The sequence below is a fragment of the Mastigoproctus giganteus genome, chromosome 14 (assembly GCF_048544385.1).
Source record: "Mastigoproctus giganteus isolate SK-2022 chromosome 14, ASM4854438v1, whole genome shotgun sequence".
NCBI lineage: Eukaryota > Metazoa > Arthropoda > Arachnida > Uropygi > Thelyphonidae > Mastigoproctus > Mastigoproctus giganteus.
Genome location: NC_143588.1, coordinates 71,267 through 94,408, shown reverse-complemented (window position 1 = coordinate 94,408; position 23,142 = coordinate 71,267). Strand labels below are relative to the sequence as shown.

Genomic DNA, 23,142 nt, shown 5'->3' with positions numbered 1-23,142 from the left:
ATATTGGTTTATATTTGGTTTAGATTTAAATTACTTAGCATATATTGATCATTACAGAAACAGAGAACCTCTTGTCGTTTTTTGCCTTCAGTCTGGGTGGTTGGCCCCAGTCAAAGTCATCTGGATTGTGGGTAAAAAGCGATAATAATTTTTTTTTTTTTGCCTTTTTTTAAATCCCTGAATGTATTATTTGATTGATTTACTTTTTCTATTATCTTTAATATTTTATATATATATATATGAGAAAACAAATAAAAAGTATATTGTACAAAGGGTACTAGGAAAGTTTTGCAATACAGCTTTGTTTATTTAATTTTTTCAAAGTAATTTCCTCTACATTCAATACACCTCTCCATCCTCCGAAACCAATCTTTAAACCAGTTCTGCCAAGTTTCACTAGGCAGTAAAGCACACTTGTTGTTCCAAGCCCATAGAAGGTCCTCATCACTGGAAAACCGCCTCCCTTTTAGCTTCATTTTCACATGCGGGAACAGTGCAAAGTCGCAGGGAGCAAGGTCTGGCCTGTAGGGAGGGTGCTCGAGAAGTTTCAGTCCTGTCGTGGTCAAATATTCGGTGCAGGCTTTGGCGCGGTGAGCTGGAGCATTATCGTGATGGAGGTACCAGGTGTCCATTCTTGACTTTGGCCGCAGGTTCTTCATAGATGCAATGACTTTAGGCAGGCATTGTTCAGTATACCACTTAGCTGTGACTGTCTTCTGCGGGTCCAAAACGAGACGTTCCACAATTCCACTCGATTTGAAAAATACAGCTATCATTTTCTTCTTTACAGATTGGGATTTTCTGACAATTACGGGTGTGTCGTCATCATCAAAGACCCAAACTTTGTTTTGAGCCTTGGTCGGCAGATCGTAATAGTACAGCCAAGTCTCGTCACCTGTCACGATGTTGTTCACATACCGAGATTGTCCCTTATCAAACTTTTTAACATCTCCCGGCACCAAGTCACACGTCGTGTCATCTGCTCTTCAGTCAGTTGATGCGGCACCCAGAGAGAACAAAGTTTCTTCACGAGCAAATGATCTTGCAGAATCGAACGAATTGCTGGTGCATTTAGGCCCAAAGTACCCTCTATCTGTTGGTAGGTCACTCGCCTGTTTTCGTCAAGCATTTTCCTCACAGCAGTAACGTTTTCCTCCGTAACTGACGTTCGTGGCCTTCCCGGCCTCTCAGAATCCTCCAGAGTGAAATTTCCCCTTTGGAATTCTCTATACCACCTGAATATCGTTGTACGATGTGGACAATCATCTAGTGCAAGAGTCATTTCTTCTAAGCACTGGTCTATGGTTAAACCATGCATGAAATTATACCGCAAAACTGTCCTTATCTCATTTCGTGACCACGATGCCATCGCAAGCACTTTACACTCTCACTACTAATGAATAACTGAGCCCATCGACTTGGCGTGGCGGCTACTATGCACGTATGAACATGTCTCAACATGCAGCAACAAGCAGCTTCCTGTGATTCATTGTTGCGTCATATTGCAAAACTTTCCTAGTACCCTTTGTATGTAGAAAGTGTGAAGAAGATTTTGATTTAAACCTATTGAATATACGTTATACACTGTGAGCGATATATGGTATGAAATAGAAGAAATAGACAGGAAATTAAAAATAAAGATAAGTGAAACGGCGACCAAAATGAGATAACATTGCGGTGTCTTTCACAATCTCAGTGTCATCATCATCAGAGGTCATCCACCGAAATTATGAAAAAGAGCAATGTTCTTGCTTTTGTTTCCGACATGTTCTGTATGCTGTGGTGCTCGTGAGCGGTTGCCACGTGTTGAGAACAAAATATTAAAATTTTGTGGTAAGAGTCTAATAGATTGTGCCAATAAAAGTGGTTATGTTACGTAGTGCATACAGAACATGGATGACCTTACAGAAACAAGTGAAAAGAATTTAAAAAACTGAAGTAATGAATATCGGAATAGGCAGGAAGAAAGGAACTTACTGTTACTTTGTCAAACTGACCAAATGACCAAGACGGCGGCGTGCTGGTATATTTATGTGTGGGCACGCTAGCGGCTCGTAGCATTAGGTATGAAAAAAAATAAATAAAAAAATTGAATAATTATGGTATGGTGTCTGTATAGATTGATTTATTTCATTTCAGTCTATGTGTCCAGACACCATACCATAATTATTATTTTTTTTTCACGCCTAACACTAGGATCCGCTAGTGTACTCACACATAAATATACCGGCATGCCACCATCTTGGTCATTTGGTCAGTTTTACAAAGTAACGGTAAGTCCCTTTCTTCCTGCCTATTCCGATATTCATTACTTAATTAACACTTTGTCTTCGACATTGTTTCCACAACTGTAAAAATTACTCAACTGCAGCTCTTGCCGATATACACACCCCAAACTTCGCTGTGCTGGCCATATAGCGAATTGTTAGAACGCCTACTCAATGACGTTCACTTGCCAATTCAACAGTATTACGGGACCTTTCCTATCAATCACTTTGAAGAAATATACAACTTTGTGAATTTCTTTTATTCTGCTTTCATTCATATATACACGAAAGAAAATGTATGGTTAATTTCTGCTGTATGTACTTTTCAGAAAAAAAATACAAGAGCATATAATCCCTATGTGATTGATGACAAACTGTTCTAAAAGAACAGGCGCCTCCGTAGCCAGGTGGGAAGGAGCAGCAGTACATAGCACATGCTTCTTGATTAGACCGGGGTTCGAACCCGTCACCACCAAATACGGAGGATGTGGAAAGGTCAGGGAATGACCACCGCATATCCCGGAGCAATATGGCCTTAGTTGCTAATGCTCCTAAAAACCAAATAACAACAACGACTAAAAGAACAAAATTAAAAAAAAAATTATGAAAACCATCTACTGTGAGTCCAGTTAGATGAGAATGGACATATCATATAATGATTGACAGGAAGGTTACATTGTACGGTTGAGGTGAAAAGCAAATGTCACTCAGTAGGCATTACTAAAAACCGACTATGGTAGCATTCTATGTATTGCTGCCACAGCACGCTAAAGGTTTACTGCAGCGAATTTCGTTTTCCCCTTAGCCAACATCAATTTACAGATCTACTCTATTTATTGTAAAGTTTATGACCACTTTTACGAAAACCCATTTGGTTTTATAACTGTAACAAAAATGAAATAAAGACCCTCCTACGGGCATCAATGGCCACAAGTGTTCACTAAAAGGATGATTAATTACAGATGCTAATGCACAATTTTGGAGGGAAAGAGGTCATATATTTGAGCAGCTGTTTAGCAGTAAATGCTTGAAAATCTTTATAAATGCTTTTCCTAATTTTTTTTAATAATTTGTTATAGAGAGACTAGCACTTTGCTATATGGGGTTAATTTTACATGTAATTTCGTTTCAAGGTGCAATGTTTTGTGAAAAAATTCATAATATAGAAAAATTTGTTAAATAGAAGTTTGTAATAGAGAAGTTCCACGGTATATATATATATATATCAAGATAATGAGAAATATAAACATACATATATTTGTTTATATCAGGATTAAATTTGGAGCGAACAGAATATAGTGTTTTTGAGTGATATCATTATAAGTTTCATTATAGTTTATAATAAATTCAGGTTTTGCAAGTTGCAGCAACAAGAAACAAGAAATATATTTTAAATCATTTATTATTTTAAATACAACAATTTCAATGTTTATCTCTGTCACAGTACTCTCCAGCCATTCCTATGCAGTGCTCCATTTGCGATTTCCAAGATCTAAAACAGCAGCAGAAGTCCTCAGAAAATACTGCCTTTAATTGCTGTGTTGTGGCCTTAGTTATGGCCACAACACAGCAATATAAGTTGAGGAAAATAAGTTGAGGACTTATCAGACATTCTTCTGAATGTCTGATAAGTCCTCAACTTATTTTCCTTTGAGGTGGCATTTAATTTTTGAGAACAGAAAACAATCGCATGGTGCCAGATCTGGGGAATAAAGTGCTCCAATGTTGTAATCTTGTTTTTCATTAAAAACTCACCACACATTGTCATGATCCAAAAACAATTTGTCCGGCCATAAATTGGGCCATGTCTTTTGAATTTTTTCATGAAGTTGTCCTTAAATCTGAATGCAGTGTGTCTGAATAACAATCTGATTTGGCAGGACAAATTCATGATGAACAACACAATGACAAAGAAAACAACAAGCATGGACTTGATCTTTGATCAAGACATTCTTGCTTGCTTTATATGTGGAGAGAGAGAGCAGAGTAACTATGTAACTACACAAAATTATCTACAGAACAATCAACAATATCTGTAGTTCTGTATACAATTTCTAACAGGTTAACACTCATAAAATAAAAGAAAGATCATCTTAAGCCAACAACTTAACTAGCCAACAGACAGATGTCCAATAGAATAGCTAAAATATATTTAAATGCATCTATAGGTCCATGACAAGGTAGAGTATGTTACTCAAATCTCAATAACAACTTTATCACAACAATCTCAGTGTAATTAGATATCAGAACATCAAAGCTAATTAAAAATAACTGTCAAATACATTATCAAAGCATATACAGCACAATTAATTAGTTGAAATATGTATATGCCACACTCAAACCTTACACAAAAGGCATAAGGCCACAGTAATAATAACAGTGACATTACTAGCAGATTAAGGTAATATGCCAAAGAATTATTGACCTGAGATTAAGTGACAGCAGAGCAACTACCTCAACCTCCAACTAATACCCAGGAATTTAAAATTTAATCTTCACAGTCAATTTGTAATTTCCAGAAGTGAAAGTTCACAAATAAAAGACTCACTTATGTCTTCCAGAATGAAAGTTCATCAGAAAGCAGACATTAATGATTACATATAAATTTGACACTTAATCCAGTCAGGGCATAAGCTAGACCAACCAAACAATATATACATTATACAACTATACTTTAAAGTCCAGCTATCAGGGACCAATAACAATTACAAATACACCATGTTCCTGCAGCTTACAACAAGGTGAAAGTTCACAAGCATGTTTGGTTTTGGTTTTTTTTTTTATTTATTTTTAGGAGCATTAGCAACTAAGGCCATATTGCTCCAGGGATATATGCGGTGGTCATTCCCTGACCTTTCCGCATCCTCCATATTTGGTGGCTCACGGGCTTGAACCCCGGTCTAATCAAGAAGCATGTGCTACGCACTGCTGCTCCTGCCCACCTGGCTATGGAGACGCCGAAACAATGTTTTTCGAAGCACCAAGACAATCACTATATGCTAACTATGTGCCATAAAGCTAGCATGAGCAGATTGTTGAATATTCCATATCACAAGCTCTAATCTATATTGACTTTGCCATAAAGGACCTCTCATCCAACACTCAAAACCATTCACCACCAGTTACTTTCTTGCAGTGAATTCAAACAGTCAGTACCATTCTGTTAGATCCCAGGACATTCCGGAATCCAAAGGAATTCCAGGAAATGAGAGTGCCGATTGTTTGCCGCTAAAGAACCTATGGATTATAAGCCTATAAATCACTAGGCATGTTACCATAACTGGTCACAGGTCTGGAAAAGTAATACCACTAATAAACTTTACCAGAGAAAACAAGATCCAAAGTCAGGCTCTCCAGGGTTCAGATGGACCAGACAAGAAGTAGTAATGGCAAGACTGAGAATTGGGCATACTCATCTAACATCACACTGTGACAGGAGAAGATCCACCACAGTGCACATCCTGTCACACTCAACTCATGCTCTGTCACTTTCTAGTAGACATTTGGACAGTCTACTAGAAAGTGACAGAGCATGAGTTGCATTCAAGGCATTCTGCAGATCAAACAAAGCTCAGATTTTATTCAATTTCTTTTTTGGAAATCAAGAGTTCTTCAATATAGAACTCTTGACACATTTGAAGCATATTGGCCTCTACACCAATATAAAATAGAAATAATATATTTAATTAACTATGATAGACACAATTTTGCCTAAATAGACCTTGTGTTGACAAGCATTATATTAATAACAACCCCAGGTCATTTTCCTTATAACTACCTGAAGTTTAGTGCTACCCAAATGGAATGTTATTCTGGAATTACTGCTACCCCAGTGCATTACTTTGAATACCTTGAATTTTTATACTGCGACAACTGCCATTTATCAGCTCATCTGCTTAGTTTATATATATCTCAGAGGTATACCTTGATTAACGTCATTAGCATTAGTTGAGGCATACAGTGCAAGAAAGAAAGCTTATATAGCATCAACCAAAAAGGGAAAAAACCTTCCCATTTCACCAAATCGTTCACTCCAAATGTTTGTCCATTTCAGCCTTAAATTTATTTAAGCTATCAACTTCCACAACAACAGATGGAAGCTGTTCCAGCAATCAACTACCTGCTGTCCAAAGGCAAACTTCTGCACATCCTCTTTCCTCAATTTGAATCTATGCCCCTTCAGGTTCTTAATCTGAGAAGGTGGAAGTATCCCATCAGCACTGAGCCTGCTTAAAGCATTCAAGGCCTTTTACACCCCAATAAGAACCTCACAGGTGCCTAGTCTGAAGATGCTACAACTTGTAGAACTTAAGCCTTTCTTGATAAGAGCATCCCTCTGTTCCTCTTACTAATCTTGTTGCCTTTCTATGTATTTGTTCTAGCAACTGTACATCCTTTTAAAATGAGGCCTCCAGATCGGAATGCAGTACTCAAGGTGTGGCCTAACCATTGCCTTATACAAGGGGATAATCACCTCCCTGTCCCTGCTAGCAAAATTCCTATATATCATTGACAAAACCGCATGACCTGCTCTGGCTGCCCATCTGCACTTTTCAGAGAACTTCATACCTGACTGCACAGTTACTCCCAGGTCTTTTTACATTCTCCACCTCCCGAGTGTAGTCCTACACAGTTGGTACATTTCTCTTGGGTTACTGTTACCATATGCAGTACTTTGCGTTTGTCAATGTTAAACTTTAGTTGCCACTTCTCAGCCCATCTGCCTAGCTTTTCTAGATCCTGTTACAGTAGCATATGGTCTTTACTGTCAATAACAACTCTGGCAACCTCTGTATCATCTGCAAACTTGGACATTAAGCCTGATATACCTTCATCGATATCATTGATACATAAAACAACATTGTGGCCAGCACTGAACCTTGGGGGACTCCACTAATAACATTAGTCCACGTAATGCAGTGCACATTTATTACCACTCTCTACCGTCTCCCACTCAACCATCCCTTTATCTATTGCAGCAACTTGCCCTTAATGATGCTCCAATTTTAAAGCAGTCGTCCATGTGCAACAGTATTAAAAGCTTTCCTGAAATCCAAGTATGTGATATCAAAATTATTTTTTGCATCTAGTTCCTTTGTGACCACATCATAGTATCCAATCAAATTTGTCAGACAAGACTTCCCCTTAAAAAACTCATGCTGTGTTTGAACTGTTACTGAGTCTTGTATAGATGATCTTGCATCACTTCTTTAATCAGTGAATCCATTATATTTCCTGGAACAGAAGTTAAACTAACAGGTCTATAATTTTGTCACCCTTTGAACTACTTTTGTGAATTGGGGATAAAATTGCACATGTACAGTCAATGGTGACCCCTCTGAATCTAAGGATTATTTATGGTTTGCTAACTCTCCTCGCTGGCTCCTCTAATATAACTGGATGGATTCCATCCACCCCAGGTGCCTTTTTTATATTTAACTACAACAATTTCTCCACGACTTTGCTCCCCATTATTACAAAATCATTTATCTCTCTGTTAGAGTTTAGTAAACTTCTGTCCTTCTCTTCCTTACAGAATTCCTCATGTGTGAATGTAGATGAAAGATACTCATTCAGTTTGTCAGCTATCTGAGCAGGATCAATAGTTGAACCACCAACACCAAGTTGACCAATCTGATTAATTCCTTTCCTCTAGAATTTATGTAAGTATACAAGTCTTTGTTTTTTTTTTTCTTTTCTTTGCATCCTTTCCTGGGGAATTCCTGTAATCAGCCTTCGCTTGCCTAACCGCCTTTGTGACTTGATTGCAGACTAGCTTATATCTGCCCTAGGCTTCTATGTCACCTGGTAATTTATAACTACTTACCTTTTTCATTTACAAATTTGGACAATAAACTGGAAAGCAGTAATATAATTACTGAAATATAACTTTGTCACTTTATTGGTATTAATTAACTTATACCAGTGTAGTGACAATGGACCTTCATTCCATTAAATCTTTTTCATCTTATCAAGAAATTTTAATTTAATTTTTTTTTATATATATATATATACCTACACACATGCTTAGTCTCATAATTTGTTTTTCCAGCTACATCAGTTACAGAACTAGAGCCATAAATACAGTGAGAGATGAAATGCTGGTGATGGTTGGTGTCCAACATAATAAAATTTCATTTGCAAGGTAAAGAAGCAAAACAAATCCATGAGTAGATGAAAGCTGTATATGAGAAGGATTACCTATCGTATAAGAATGAGCAATTGGAAAAGACAGTTCAGGTGTGAGTGACAGTATGCATGATGACTGAATATTAGCTGTGGATCTGTTTCCACCATAGCTCGACTCGTTCTGAGGTTGTTGACACTTCCTCAAAAGCTCCAATTTTTGGAGCTTGTCAGAGAGAATGATGATAGATGTGTGCTGGGTACATCACTAGAAACAAGAAACAACAGATGAATGTTTTTGTAACCTAACCTGTCTGCTAACAATGTCATGTGGGACTCTAAATGTATCCATATTACCTTCAAAAAGACATAATAATTGTGGCATGTGATGCAAGAAAGCAAGCGTATAAGCTTATCTAGCATCATTAAATTTATTTAACTATCAACTTCCACAACGACAGATGGAAGTTTGCCGACAGTTGCAATTCACCACCCGCTGGCTAAAGGCAAATTTCCACACATATATTCTACAGCTGTCTTTCTTCAGTTTGAATTTATGCCCCCTTAGGTTCGTAATCTGAACAAGAGGAAGATTACGAGCATGGTTGATCATGCTGAATTCTGATGGGATATCAGAATTCAGCTTGCTCAACCCATTCAAGGCCTTATACACCTCAATCAGATCACCTCGCAGGTGCCTGGAGACTAGGCCCTGTACAATTCAATTTGTACAGGGCCTAGTCTCCAGCCGCTGCAATTTGCAGTACTTAAGCCTCTCATGGTAAGAGGATCCCTTCATTCCCCCCACCAATATTCTTGCCCTTCTCTGTACACGCTCAAGTAAATCTACATCCTTCCTAAAATGAGGACTCCAGACCTGTACGCAGTACTCAAGGTGTGGCCTGACGATTGCCTTATACAGAGGAACAATCACCTCCTTTTCTCTGTTAGTAAAATTCCTGAATATCATTGACAAAACCCCATGACCTGCTCTGGCAGCCTGTCTGCATTGCTCAGAAAACTTCATATCTGATTGCACAATTACTCCCAGCTCTTTTTCATTTTTTACCACCCTAAGTGTAGTACCACACAGTTGATACATTCCTTTGGAGTTACTTCTACCAATATGCAGTACTTTGCATTTGTCAATGTTAAACTTCAGTTGCACTTCTCAGCCCATTTGCCAACCTTTGTATCATTTGCAAACTTCACCACTAAGCCTGATATACCTTCATCAATATCATTGATAAATATACAAAACAACAGTGGACCCAACACCGAACCCTGTGAGACTCCACTAATAACATTAGTCCACGAAGAGCAGCACCTATTGATTACCACCCTCTGTCTTCTCCCACTTAACCATCCTTTTATCCATTGTAGCAACTTACCCTTAATACCATTCTGCTCCAATTTGTACAATAATCTTTCATGCTCAACAGTGTCAAAAGCTTTCCTGAAATCCAAGTAAATGATATCAAAATTATTTTTGCATACAGTGCCTTTGTAACCACACCATAATATCCAATGAAATTTGTTAGACAAGACTTTCCCTTAACAAATCTATGCTGTGTCTGAATTATTGCCGCAGTCTTGTCTAGATGATCCTGAAATGCATCTTTAACCAGTGACGCCGCAGTCTTGTCTAGATGATCCTGAAATGCATCTTTAACCAGTGACTCCATTATTTTACATCATTGAGTAGTGCTACTCTTGTCTTCTGGAAAAGTTAAGAGAGACTATCAAGTTGATGAGACATGAGAAGCTATCCATAGGCTGCTGACTCCAAGCAAATAATTCTCCTGACACAAGGCTGCTCTCACAGTGGACTTTGCAATCAGATTTGTTGTTGTTGTTGTTATTTGGTTTTTAGGAGCATTAGCAACTAAGGCCATATTGCTCCGGGATATGCGGTGGTCTTTCCCTGACCTTTCCGCATCCTCTGTATTTGGTGGTGACGGGCTCGAACCCCGGTCTAATCAAGAAGCGTGTGCTACGCACTGCTGCTCCTTCCCACCTGGCTACGGAGGCACTGCAATCAGATGTAGCCTTGAAAATCTGCAGTACTTTATTCTCCCAATCTCACTCTTAGAATTTTTCTGTAAAATTGAAAGTACCAATACAGGGCTGTAGATTTCAGACTGATGAGGAGGTAATGAATGAAGTGGAAGCCTGATTTTCTGCATAGAGTAAGGAGTTCTGTTCAAGAACTCCTTACTCTGTGCAGAACTCCTTACTCTGTTTAGAAGGTAACAAGAAGGCCCCCTTGTATTAGTTTAAGATCAGGTTCAAAATTGTAAATTATGCAGCTTTTTCCACTTTTGTGAATATTAGATAGGGCAAATTTCTGAAATATATGTTGAAACAGTACATATTTAGTTGAAAATTATATGTATATTATTGAACAAAGCAATTTCTGTGTTTGTCTAGGTTCTGTTCACATTCCTTATTTAAATCAGAGTGACAGAGCATTATATTGTGGGGTAAATTTGTTTCTTCTTCCAGAGTTTAAGACTCATGATGGTAAGCTCCAAACTTTTCTAAGCATGATAGTTTGTGGTACTGAATATGTATTTCTTTCATTAAAAAAGAATGATTGCACAAAACTTTTGTTTCAAGATTTAAGACTGAAATTTTCTTCATCTTCCTAAATATAGTTTTCTAGAGCAGTATTTAAAATTAAATTTATAGTTTTAATAATTTTATAAAAATTGTTTAAAAAACTGAAAATATCTATAAAATTATAAAAGTTTTGTAATTTTATAGTTATTTTCAGAGAGTACTTGATGCTACGTCTCAGGTGAAAACCTGAGATGTAGCATGAGAATTGCAACTTTGGTGGTCACACTACATCTCACAACTGGAGTTTCTTCAAAGAAAAAGAAAGTAAATATATAAAAAAATATAGAAATATATAAAACAATATAAAAATATATAAAATATATATATATGAATATAAAATTAATACAGTTTGATTTTGCAGCTTTTGCCACACACTGTGTGGCAATAAAGTTCCCAGACTGGAGCAATAAAAAGAACAATATGTGAAGAAATTCAAAAATGGTTTTATTTTTATTCAAATTAACCTTGGGTGCACTTATTATGCCACTCTAAAAGTTTCTGAAAAGAACCAGCAAAGGCATTCAGTGAGTTCATTTTGAGAGTTACATTTTACTCTTTGTCATCATCATCATGAAATCTCTTTCCTTTTAGGCAGTCTTTTTGGAAAGAAGAAGCAGCCCATTGGTGCTAGATCGGGAAAGTAAAGTGGATAGTTGATCTGTCCAATGTCACATTGAATCAGAAATGTCTTCACAACAAGGGTTGGGTCATTTTTGTGCAACAAGAGCTTGCTTTCTCTTGAAATTATGGCTTCACCGCAAAAATGTGTTTCTGTAAGCTTTGAAGTACGTATAGGTAGAAGACAGCATTGATTCTCTCTCTCTCTCTCTCTCTCTCTCTCTCTCTCTATCTCTCCCTCCCCCCCATCCCCCTTCAGGTGCAATTCACAAATTCCTTGTGAATGACACCCTCTTTCTCAAAAAACATGATTGTCATTGCCTTGATCCTGGACTTCTATAAATGAAACTTTTTGGTGATGGTTTTGAAGTCCGTTGCATGCTCTGATATTTCATCTCTGGCAACAATCGAGTTCAGGAAATTGGGATTATCTTGAAAAGTCTGATTGAAGTTTTCGCACGATGACACTCTTCATTGCTTCTGCTTGTCTGTGAGGCTGTGCAACACAAATTTTGCACACACACACACCTTCCTTTTCTGTAAATCTTTATGCAGAATTAGATGAATTGTCTCCCTATTCATATCCAATTCATTAACCATTGTTCTTAGGATCAAATGACAATGTCTTTCAACAATTTCCCAAACTTTTGTATCTTTGTTCTCATTTCGAGAATTTTACAGACACCCACACCTGGGATCATTGTAAACATCCTCATGTCTATCTTTGAACTGTTTCCACCCTCGAAACACACTGGTATGACTTTAAGTTTCATCATCATAAACAATTTTAACATATTTCTGTTGCACATTTTCCCTTTAAAACAAATGATATTCATTCATTGCTCCATTTCAAAATTGTGAGACAACATTAAAACTTCTAGCTAAACTGGTTGCTTCTTTCAAACTGTTAACCTACTTGACAATCTCTATACCAGTATCTGTTGGAAGAAGTTTGAAGTTCAAGATATCCCTATCATTTATTTTCAAACTCATCAAACATGACTGCAACAGCACCAGTCCGGGAACTTTATTGCCACACATATAATACCAAAATCTTCAATAAAGTTAATCCATAACGATTCTGTTATTTCAAAATAAGTTAATGAATTTAATAAATGTAAATAAATATATAAATTTATATTATTGCATAACCACAGAAATTTCCAAATAAAAGTTAGATTTAAATATTCAAAACCTTTTGAACTAAAGGCTTGTAATTATAAAAATGTTGCCACCAATATTAGTGATTTTCTAGATCAATAATTTGATCTAGAAAATTGCATTTGCAAACAACCAGGTATATGTCTGTATACTTACATACGGACATGGTATGTAGGTATATGTCTGTATGTAGATTCAAATCATGGACACATTGTTACGAGAAATTTGGAAATAGTAGCAGATCCAGAATCAAGAAAAATCCTGTCATATATATATATCTATATATATATATATATATAGATATATAAGTTTAGATTAAGTAAAAGTATCAATGTTGGCTTCCAAAAGGCAAATATATCAGGCTCTACTAAAATACTGCATCTGTTTGGCTTAAAAAATAAATTACACCTGTTGAATCCTGCCAAATTGGGATCAATACTATGTTCTGTAAAATAATCAACAAATACACTGGAGTTGTACTGAAAATTACAACATAGTACTAAGAGCTGCATGTATTTCGAAAAGACTTTATCCTAACCTCTATCGATAAGGCAGCAAATAATTATGCTTTATTCTGCAAAATCTTTTAAATTCAAAAATAATAAGCTTCATCAAGTGAAATGAATTTACAAAATACCTTCACCTAATATATTATCACTAAAAAATCAATAACATTGAACAAAATGTTAAAATTAAATAATGATAACTCTAAATTTCTGTATGCTTCTTTCCAAAATTTCACAAATTGCTGGTGAGTTTCAGATTTATCACTTCATGCAGACACAGCTGTGCCAGATTACCTGTAAAAACCTTTGAGCAAGTACCGAAACCTATACTGGATCAAATACCAAATAGCAGAATCATACTTAATAATCAACCAGTTATAAATGTCTTACATGATAACAAAATAAACCACATCTGCATCTAATGACAGTACGCTGCTGCAACAGGATCTACAAAAGTTGAGCAGATGGGCTGAGAGGTGGCAAATGAAGTTTAACATTGACAAATGTAAAGTACTACATATGGGAAGCAGTAATCCCAGAGTAACGTATCAACTCTGTGGTACTAGACTGACAGTTAGAGAATGAAAAGGATCTGCGGGTATTTGCGAAGGCAGATACGAAGTTTTCTGAGCAGTGCAGACGGTCTGCAAGAGTAGCTCATGGTGCCTTGTCAATGATTTACAGGAATTTTTCTAGCAGAGATAAGGAGGTGGTTATCCCCTTGTATAAGGCAATGGTCAGGCCACACCTTGAGTACTGTATACAGATCTGGAGGACTCATTTTAAGAAGGATGTAGAGCTTTTGGAACGAGAAGGGCACCAAGATTAGTAAATGGAACAAAGGGTTGCTATTATGAAGAAAGGCTTAAGTTTTGCAAATTACAGTGTCTGGAGACTAGGCACCTGCGAGGTGATCTGATTGAGGTGTATAAAGCCTTGAATGCTCAATCCTAATGGGAATTTTCCTCTTGCTCAGAATAATTACCTGAGATGGCATAAATTCAGATTGAGGAAACACAGTTGTAGGATAGATGTGTGGAAGTTTGCCTTTAGCCAGCGGCTAGCTGGTTGGTGGAACAGACTTCCACCCTTTGTTGTGGAAGTTGAAAGCCTAAATAAATTTAAGGCTTTCGACAGATATTTGGAATGAATGGAAGGGTGAAATGGGAGCGTTTTTTTTTTTTTTTTTTTTTTTCCTTCTTCCTCTTTCGGCTGATTCTGCATAAGCTTGCTTTCTTGCATCATATGCTAATGCAAACCTTTGACTGTCAGAGTTTGTTCACTAGTATTAATTATCTACAAAATTTTAAATTTGTTTTTAACAGCATATACTGTAAAAATACAAAAGGGTAATAAATTGCAACAGTACAAACTGGAATAATATTAACTTAAGTGTAGTCCCAATTTTGTATCTGATGAAAGAATTTACCGACGAATTAAAGAAACAATAATTACTATCAATTATAAAAATTGGTAATAATTTCTTTAATTGGTAACAAAAGAAATTTTGGGAATCTGTAGCTGCACACTGCAGAAATTTCTTTTCCCTAAAATAGTAATGTTTAGTTTTGTTAGCAGTATCTATGTTTTTAATTGTCTGGAGTTTACCTATTATCCAGGTGAGTGTACTTTGGGAAAAAAACTAATGATTACAACCAAAATGCCAACTATGGTAATTTTTATCATTTTTTTTCCCTGTTAATCACAACAGCCAGAAGACTTACATTTGTGGTTTACAATTCAGGTTATGATAATCACATACATGTACACGTGTACAGTGGCAGACAAAAACACTGCATCACTTTAAAAAAAATAATATTTCTAGTGAAACATATAAGATATTGTTTGATTACAGTCATTTTGCTTGTTGCAAAGAAAAGGTATTGTCAGATAAATCTTCTATTGCTTCAGAGAGTAATTGCAAGGTATTGTATCAGCCGATTCTATAAGTACAGCATTGAAAGGGTATACATGCTCATTAGTATCCTGTTTTGCAGAGGTGTAAGCATGCTCCATTTGTTCAGTTGACACCAAGAAAAAAAAAGTGTAGCTTTTGCTCTGTCCCAGGAAGGGCTTTCTACGCATGCTATTGTTGATAAAATAGGCTGCCATCTGTCAACAGTATATTGGGTGCTGAAATTAAAGCATGAAACTAATGATATGAAGAGAAGACCTGGATCAGGCCGTAAGAGAGTGACTATGCCCTCCCAAGATCGATATTTGAAATGGCTATGCCTTCATAATCGCCATGCTATTGTTTCTGATCTAAAACTGAACTTTGAGATGGCATCTGGTGTTGAAATAAGCACACAAACTATCCAGAGATAGCTTTCGGAATGTGGTCTGCATGCCTATCTCGGCCCAAGAAGAACCCTTTGTTGACCCAACAAAGGACAAATGAACAATGGGACACAGTCATCTTTTCTGACGAATCAAAATTCAACCTGCATGGCTCGGATGGGAAGCGATATGTCAGAAGGCAAAAATTGGAGTCATACCATCCTGACTGCACTATGAAGCTCCCCTCCAGTCAGATGGTCTGAGGATGCATAACAAGCAAAGGGGTGGAGCAAATTAAGTTTATTAATGGAAAGGCGAATACAGAAACATACACTGCTATCTTGGAGGAGTGGCTGAAACCCATTATTAGGGATCACCACACAGACGTACAAAATTGCATTTTTCAACAGGACTAAACACCTCGCCACACAGCAAAATTGGTACATTTTATGCTATTTATATTTAATCATGAGTTTGTCTTCTTGTCTCACAAGGCTTAAAACATACTTACACCAATCTTTACCCTCATTTTTCTTCCTTAAGATGTAATTACACCTCATAAATGCTGGTATTATAGTGTTGGACTGGCCAAGCAACAGATTTTGAACCCCATTGAAAATTTCTGCTACCTAAAGTCATTTAAAATTGCTCAGAAGAAGCCAACAAGTAAGATTCAGTTGCAGGGAAGCATTGTAAGGATGCAGTGCCATGAAATTGGGCAACTGTATATCCAGAAGTTTATTAACTGTATGCCAGGTCATTGCTAGGCAGTAACTGCAGCTTGAGGAGGAACAACAAAATATTGAGACTTATTTTGCTGATTTACAGTATATAATACTATTAGATTAACTTGTCATTTCAGTTTTACACATAAATGCAATAAAATGTATGTTTGGTTGTCATGATTGTCATTTGCATGATTTCTCGAAGTAATACCACAATATTGTGGAAATAACTTTGCAACTGTGATGGCATGTTGCATTACCACTGGTGATGAAGCCCAAAAGCTTTGAAACTATCTTCTAGGTGGTGGTATCGCCTGAAAAAAAATAACAGTAGTCTTCTCTACTAGAAAAGTGTTATTTCTTTGAAGTAGTGCAATACCATCTATCTCATTGTGAAGGCACCCACAATATGAGATACAATTAAAATGTCGCCTTTCACACTACATACGTAGTTTAAATTTATGGTGTATCTACTGTAATATACATATGCATACAATAACACATTCATATGTTATTTAAAAATAAACATTAAAATGACATAAACATAAATAAATACAATGTTTCAAAAGCAAAAATTTAATGAATGAAAAAGTGTAGCCATATAATTAAAAAAATAATATAAAAAAAGATGACAGAAAAAACATTACAAATGCATAAAAATTTCTTTATCTTTAAAAAATTATATTCTTAATTTAAGTAAGTAGTATATTAAACCAATAATTATTATCAATCATCAAACAAGTTATCAAATTAACTTTTAATATTGTTTTTATAAAAAAAAGTCAGGCTTGATTTCATTAAGAAATGCAGCAGTCCTGTTAAAATATTAAGATAATTTGTTCTACATTCTATAATTTCAAAATGGATTTTGTTCCCTCAGTAGCTAGGTCAATAGTTGAAATTAGTATAGGATGGTCAGAAAAATGGCAGCTATGCTTTAATATAGTAAAGTGTAAGGTATTGCACCTGGGTAACAGTAACCCCAAAATAACTTATACACTTGGTGGAGTTGAACTAAAACCGGTAGTGGAGGAAAGGGACTTGGGTGTTACAATATTGTCAGACTAAGTTCTCTGAGGCACCTTAGAGGTGACTTGATTGAGGTGTTTAAGACTGAGAAGCATAAGTAAAATGAATGAGGACAAAATTTTCACAGTTATAAACGATTCTAGAACTATGGGCCATAATTTCAAGTTACATGGGAGATGTTTAGACTGGATTGCAGGAAGTTTCATTTTAGCCAGTGAGTTATAAATTACTGGAATAAGTTACCTACATGGGTGGTAGAGGCAGTTTGGGGGAAATTCAAAAGTAAGCTGGATAATTACCTATGGGTGGAGAGAAATGCTTAGGTTGTCCATTTCCTTTTCTCTTATTTATTATTATTTAAAAAATTTTTTTTTTTAATCTTATTATTTTGTTTTATTTTATTATTATTGTTATTTATTTTTTAAATTATTTTTTATTATTATAATTTTTTTTTGGCTGGTGCAGCATAAGCCATATGCTTCCTTGCACCATGTGGCCATTGCTAATACTAATAATCTGAGTAAGAATCATTAAAATTGATAACACTTTTCCTACTTTAAAAGTAATCATGAAACCAGATCAGAGCCAATTCACCCCCACACCAGTGAGCTTAATACACTATATATTATGGGGAACTGAGATAAATGTTTTTTGTATAAGGTAAATGAATTATATCCATCTGTTTGTTATTATCAGGTGCCTTCCTAATATTATTTTCCATTGTCAGTAGATTTGTAATTGTCAATTAATGAATGGGATTTTTAGTCTCTGGGCTTGATTTGTGGATTGTTCTGAATAAAGGGGACTACTTTTATCATTTTTCTTGAATATGGAACTAAAATTAGTCATCAGTTTGCTAAATAAATGGCCAGTCCAAATTGGACCATCCACCTCCTTGAGAGAAAGAATTTTAAATCTGTAGAACTCACCTTCTACTTTGATTAGATCTTTGTAAAATTATATAATACTCTTATTGAGTATTACAGCTCTGATTCATACTATCTAATTTGATTAGATCTATAGCTTCCTCTACTCATCAGGAGGGAATTAAATAATGTTAAGCTATTAATGAATGAAAGGATTAGAATTGAAAACAGTGCATCTGAAGGGGTGGTGGACCCATCTCTTGCAATGCAAGAGATTGCATTGAAGCCTTTGATGGCTGCGCCTTATGAGAATCAAAGTATTTGCATTCTCACCATTGGTGGGTGGGAGAGGGCACCAAATTACGACCCAATCATGCTTATATTGATCTAATAAGAACCAGGATTAATACCGTCCCTACCCTCTGTAGAAATCAAGAGGAAGAAGTATGGCGATGGAATCTCTTGCCTGCGTTGCCTTAAGGTGCCATTGTATGTACACATAGCATTAGAATTACTAGGTACGATGTGGTTGTTAACTTTGTCCAAAATAGGCTCAGCCAGAAGGGATGGTTGGTTATCAAAAAACCATATTAAACAGATGAAGACATGAACGCAACCCCTACGTAAGAGATGAATCACTGTTCCTTCTAGATGCACATCAGGAACTGGCCATTACTTGGAAACCTGCCACAGGCTTAAACAGAGGTATGATGTTAATCATAGCCTCAATTACAGGTAAACAAGAATAGGGATTATAACCAAAGGTCTCAACAATAACTTGGAATTATAGAGGTATGTGGAGCAAACCATCTTTTTTGGGCTTTCTGCCTCTGATCTTTATATAATATCAAATCACGTCCTTCGGGGGACTTTCAGCTGCTGGAGGATCCATCAGCGAATATGAATTGAATGATTCCCTGATTAAGTATGTGCTGTCTTTTTGCCATTATGTAAGGCAGTATAAAATGGAAATAAAGTAAACAAAATTGCTTAGTAATTGGCCAGTCAAAAATCATATTTATAAAATGTATCAGTTGTTCAGATAAGACAGTAAAGCAATTCTTCCAAACAGCCATTGGAATACTATACAGATTAGTACTATAATTCATTGGAAATTTGCTAATTGTATCCAGTAGTATTTCTGGACTAAGTTCAGAATTGCTCATATGATCTTTGCCAAGCATATCCTCAGGAAAGTTATTGTTACATTTATTTCTTTTGATGAATAGCACGTTCCAAAGCATTCCATAAATTCTTTCATAGCTGGTAATAATGTGCTCTTTTCCATATTTGGTTGCACTTTTTATTAGGTCAAATGATTCCAAAAAACTTTAAGGTCTTTTTTCTTAGTAACTAGCATTAGCATTAGTAGAGGCATATGATGCAAGGAAGCAAGCTTATGCAGCATCAGCCAAAAAAAAAACAAAAAAAAAACACTTCCATTTCACCCCTCTGTTCGTTCGAAATACCTGTCCAGCTGAGCCTTAAATTTATTTAGGCTATCAACTTCCACAACAAGGGATGGAAGTCTGTTCCACCAACCAACTACCCGCTGGCTAAAGGCAAACTTCAGCACATCTATCCTACATCTGTCTTTCCGCAAATTGAATCTATGCCCTCTCAGGCGATTATTCTGAGCAAGAGCCTTTCTTCGTAAGAGCAACCCTTTGTTCCATTCACTAACCTTGTTGCCCTTCTCTGTACTCGTTCCAGCAGTTCTACATCCTTCTTGAAATGAGGCCTCCAGACCTGTATACAGTATTCAAGGTAACCATTGAATTTGACCATTGCCTTATACAAGGGATGATCACCTCCTTATCCCTGCTAGAAAAATTCCTGTATATCATTGACAAGACGCTATGAGCTACTCTTGCTGCCCATCTGTACTGCTCAAAGAACTTCATATCTGCCTGCACAATTACCCCCAGATCCTTTTCATTCTCTACCACTGTCAGTGTAGTACCACAGAGTTGATACGTTGCTCTGGGGTTGCTCTGTTTCCCCTTTGTAGTTCTTTGCATTTGTCAATGTTCAACTTCATTTGCCACCTCTCAGCCCATCTGCTCAACCTTACCAGATCCTGTTGCAGCAGCATAGTGTCAGTAGTGTCCTTAACAACCCTGCCAACCTTTGTATTGTCTGCAAACTTGGACATTAAGCTTGATATACCATCATCAATATTATTTATAAATACAGAAAACAATAATGGACCCAACACTGAACCCTGAGGGACTCCACTAATAACATTAGTCCATGAGCCGACCAGGCTAGCTGGGTGGGTAAAGTGCCTGCCTAGCAACCCAAAGGTTGCGGGTTCGAATCCCGCCTTGGGCTTGGATCAAAGTACTGCAAAAAAACCTTGGGAGGTGCATTATGGCCACAGAAGCCGATGCGCCAACAACTACCAAAAAAAAAAATTAGTCCATGATGAGCAGTGTCCATTGATTACCACCATCTGTCTTCTCCCCCTCAACCACCCCTTTATCCATAGCAGCAATTTGCCTCCAATGCCACACTGCTCCAATATAAAATATAAAAGTGGCACCCCCATAGCCGGGTGGGCAGTAGTGCATAGCACACGCTCTTGATTAGACCGGGGTTCGAGCCTGTGACCACTGAATAAGGAGGATGCGGAAAGGTCAGGGAATGACCACCGCATATCCCCGGAGCAATATGAACTTAGTTGCCAATGCTCCTAAAAACCAAATAACAACAGTATCAAAAGCCTTTTGTTACTGAGTTATGAAAACTGAGTATTTTGATATGATATGATATTTGATATTTGATTTGAAATTTCATATGATATTTGATTTTTATATGATACGAAAACTGAGTATTCCGTGGATGATAAATAGTTATTATAAACAATTCCTATTTTATTTTTTACTTTTTTTCCTAAAAAAAGAATCTATAGTAATGAGAAGTATTTTTTTTTTTTTTTTGAATTGGTTGAACCAATATTTTTTCTTTTTCAAAAGTTTAATTATATAATATTTAATAGGCTGCTTAACATTTAACCTAATAGGATATTTAACATTTATTACATTTTTAGTTTTAATAGGAACAGTTTGTACTATAATGTTCATCTAATTATGTGATATGCTTCTAAAAAATATCGGTATCCTTAATTTCATAAAACTTTTGTCCCAGTCTAATTAAACAATAGTCCAACTAACTATATTACAGTTAGTTTTTTTAATAAATTGCTGGTTTATTTTTTTCATTTATCTAATTTAGTTTTTAAAGCAAAACCAAATTGTAAGTCAAAATGATCAGAATTAAAAATAATTTTGTGTGATTAATCTCAATATCAAAGTTTCAAAATACAAGATCTAATATGTTTTTCCCTCTAGTTGGAAGGATATTTATTTGTATCAAATTAACTTAAAAATAGGTTTAACAGATAACTATTCTGATGCAATTTTTCAATGATAAATTTACAACTGTATGAATCCCAATGAAATGATATATTTAAGGTAATGTACCAGGTTTAAGATTAATTTTAATGATTAGTTCCATAAATATTTCTAGCTTATTTAAAGTAAAAACCAGTACAGGGGAAGGTAAATATAATAAAATTTTCAGTAAGATAATTTTTTCCTACTTTCAACTTTATCTTTATTCCCTCAAATTCTGCCCAAATACTTCTATTATTATATTAATGTTTCTATATATAAATAAAGCAACCCCTCCACCCTTCTTTTTATCTGTAACCCTCCTTATCAGCTGAAAAATTGATGATATGAGGAAATAACCATGTTTCTGTAATAGTCCAGATATCATAATTTGCAGTTATAATACTTCTGGCATTTTTAAAAAATATATATTTTAAAAATGTGTAATTCCAAGATTATATATATGTTTATATATTTTTTATATATATGTGTAATTCCAAGATTATTAGTTACCCTTTTGTGATGAGTCAAATGTCTTTTAAACATATACTTCAGTTTCTAAAGTCGTAACTTTCATCTAAGAGTAGTGTTATTTTAATTATAATTATAGTTTCCTATTATCTTCTTTCTTTCTTTCTTAAATGAGTTAATTACTGAAACTTCACAAAACTATGTTCAGATAATAATAAATCAACAAGGTTATAATTAAAAGTTAGTTTAAATTATGAATAATTCCTTTAGTATTTAGAGGTAAGTTTCTACTAGTATTTTCATTTGAAGTTTACATTAAAATTCTAATTACCAAGACTTCTTTAGAGAAGTCTGATGGCATTTGGTTTTTGTAATTTTTATCAATACTAAGAACCTGTGGTAAGGCAACTTTATCCTTTTCTGTATTATCAATTACAATGACTACTGGTTAGTAGTCATTGTAATTTTTAATAGCTATTTTATCTATTATAAGTTTGTCTGATATCTCTTCCTTATTAATCTATATCATATTGGTGTAAACACACCATAGGCAACTCGTAAACAAAAAACTACATTAGTAGTGTGAAGGGCATCATTTTATCTGTATTCCATATGGTGCTCTTCCTTCACAACAAGTTTCCATGTATTGCACCACATCGAATAAGTAACACTTCACTAAAAGAAAAGACTATTGTTATGCCTTGTTGCATTTAATAACTATGTGATGCCTTGTTGAATTTAATGACTATATGATGCCTTGTTGCATTTAATTTTACTTAAACTTCCATATTAATGTAAGCGTTTATGTTACCTTTATCACTATATTTAACTAAAGAAGCAGAAATATCTTTATTGGCATGATGCAAGAAAGCAAGCTTATGTAGCATCAGCTGGAAAAAAAAAAAAACTCTTTCATTTCAACCCTCCATTCGTTTCAAATACTTGCCCAGCCCAGCCTTAAATTTATTTAGGCTATCAACCTTCACAACAAAAGATGAATTCTGTTCCACCAACCAACTTCTGCACATCTATCTTGCATGTCTTTCCTCAAATTGAATTTATGCCCTCTCAGGTGA

At 35.6% G+C, this 23,142-nt stretch overlaps 1 protein-coding gene across 1 annotated transcript in view; it reads left to right on the top strand.

Annotated features, from left to right (window-relative positions):
* Positions 1–23,142, top strand: part of LOC150074941 (nonsense-mediated mRNA decay factor SMG9-like) — a 314,293-nt gene that overhangs the window by 249,884 nt on the left and 41,267 nt on the right. The window contains exon 9 of the mRNA XM_090388997.1: positions 10,824–10,916. Coding sequence (XP_090245123.1) covers positions 10,824–10,916 — 93 coding nt within the window. The remainder of the gene's footprint in view (positions 1–10,823; positions 10,917–23,142) is intronic.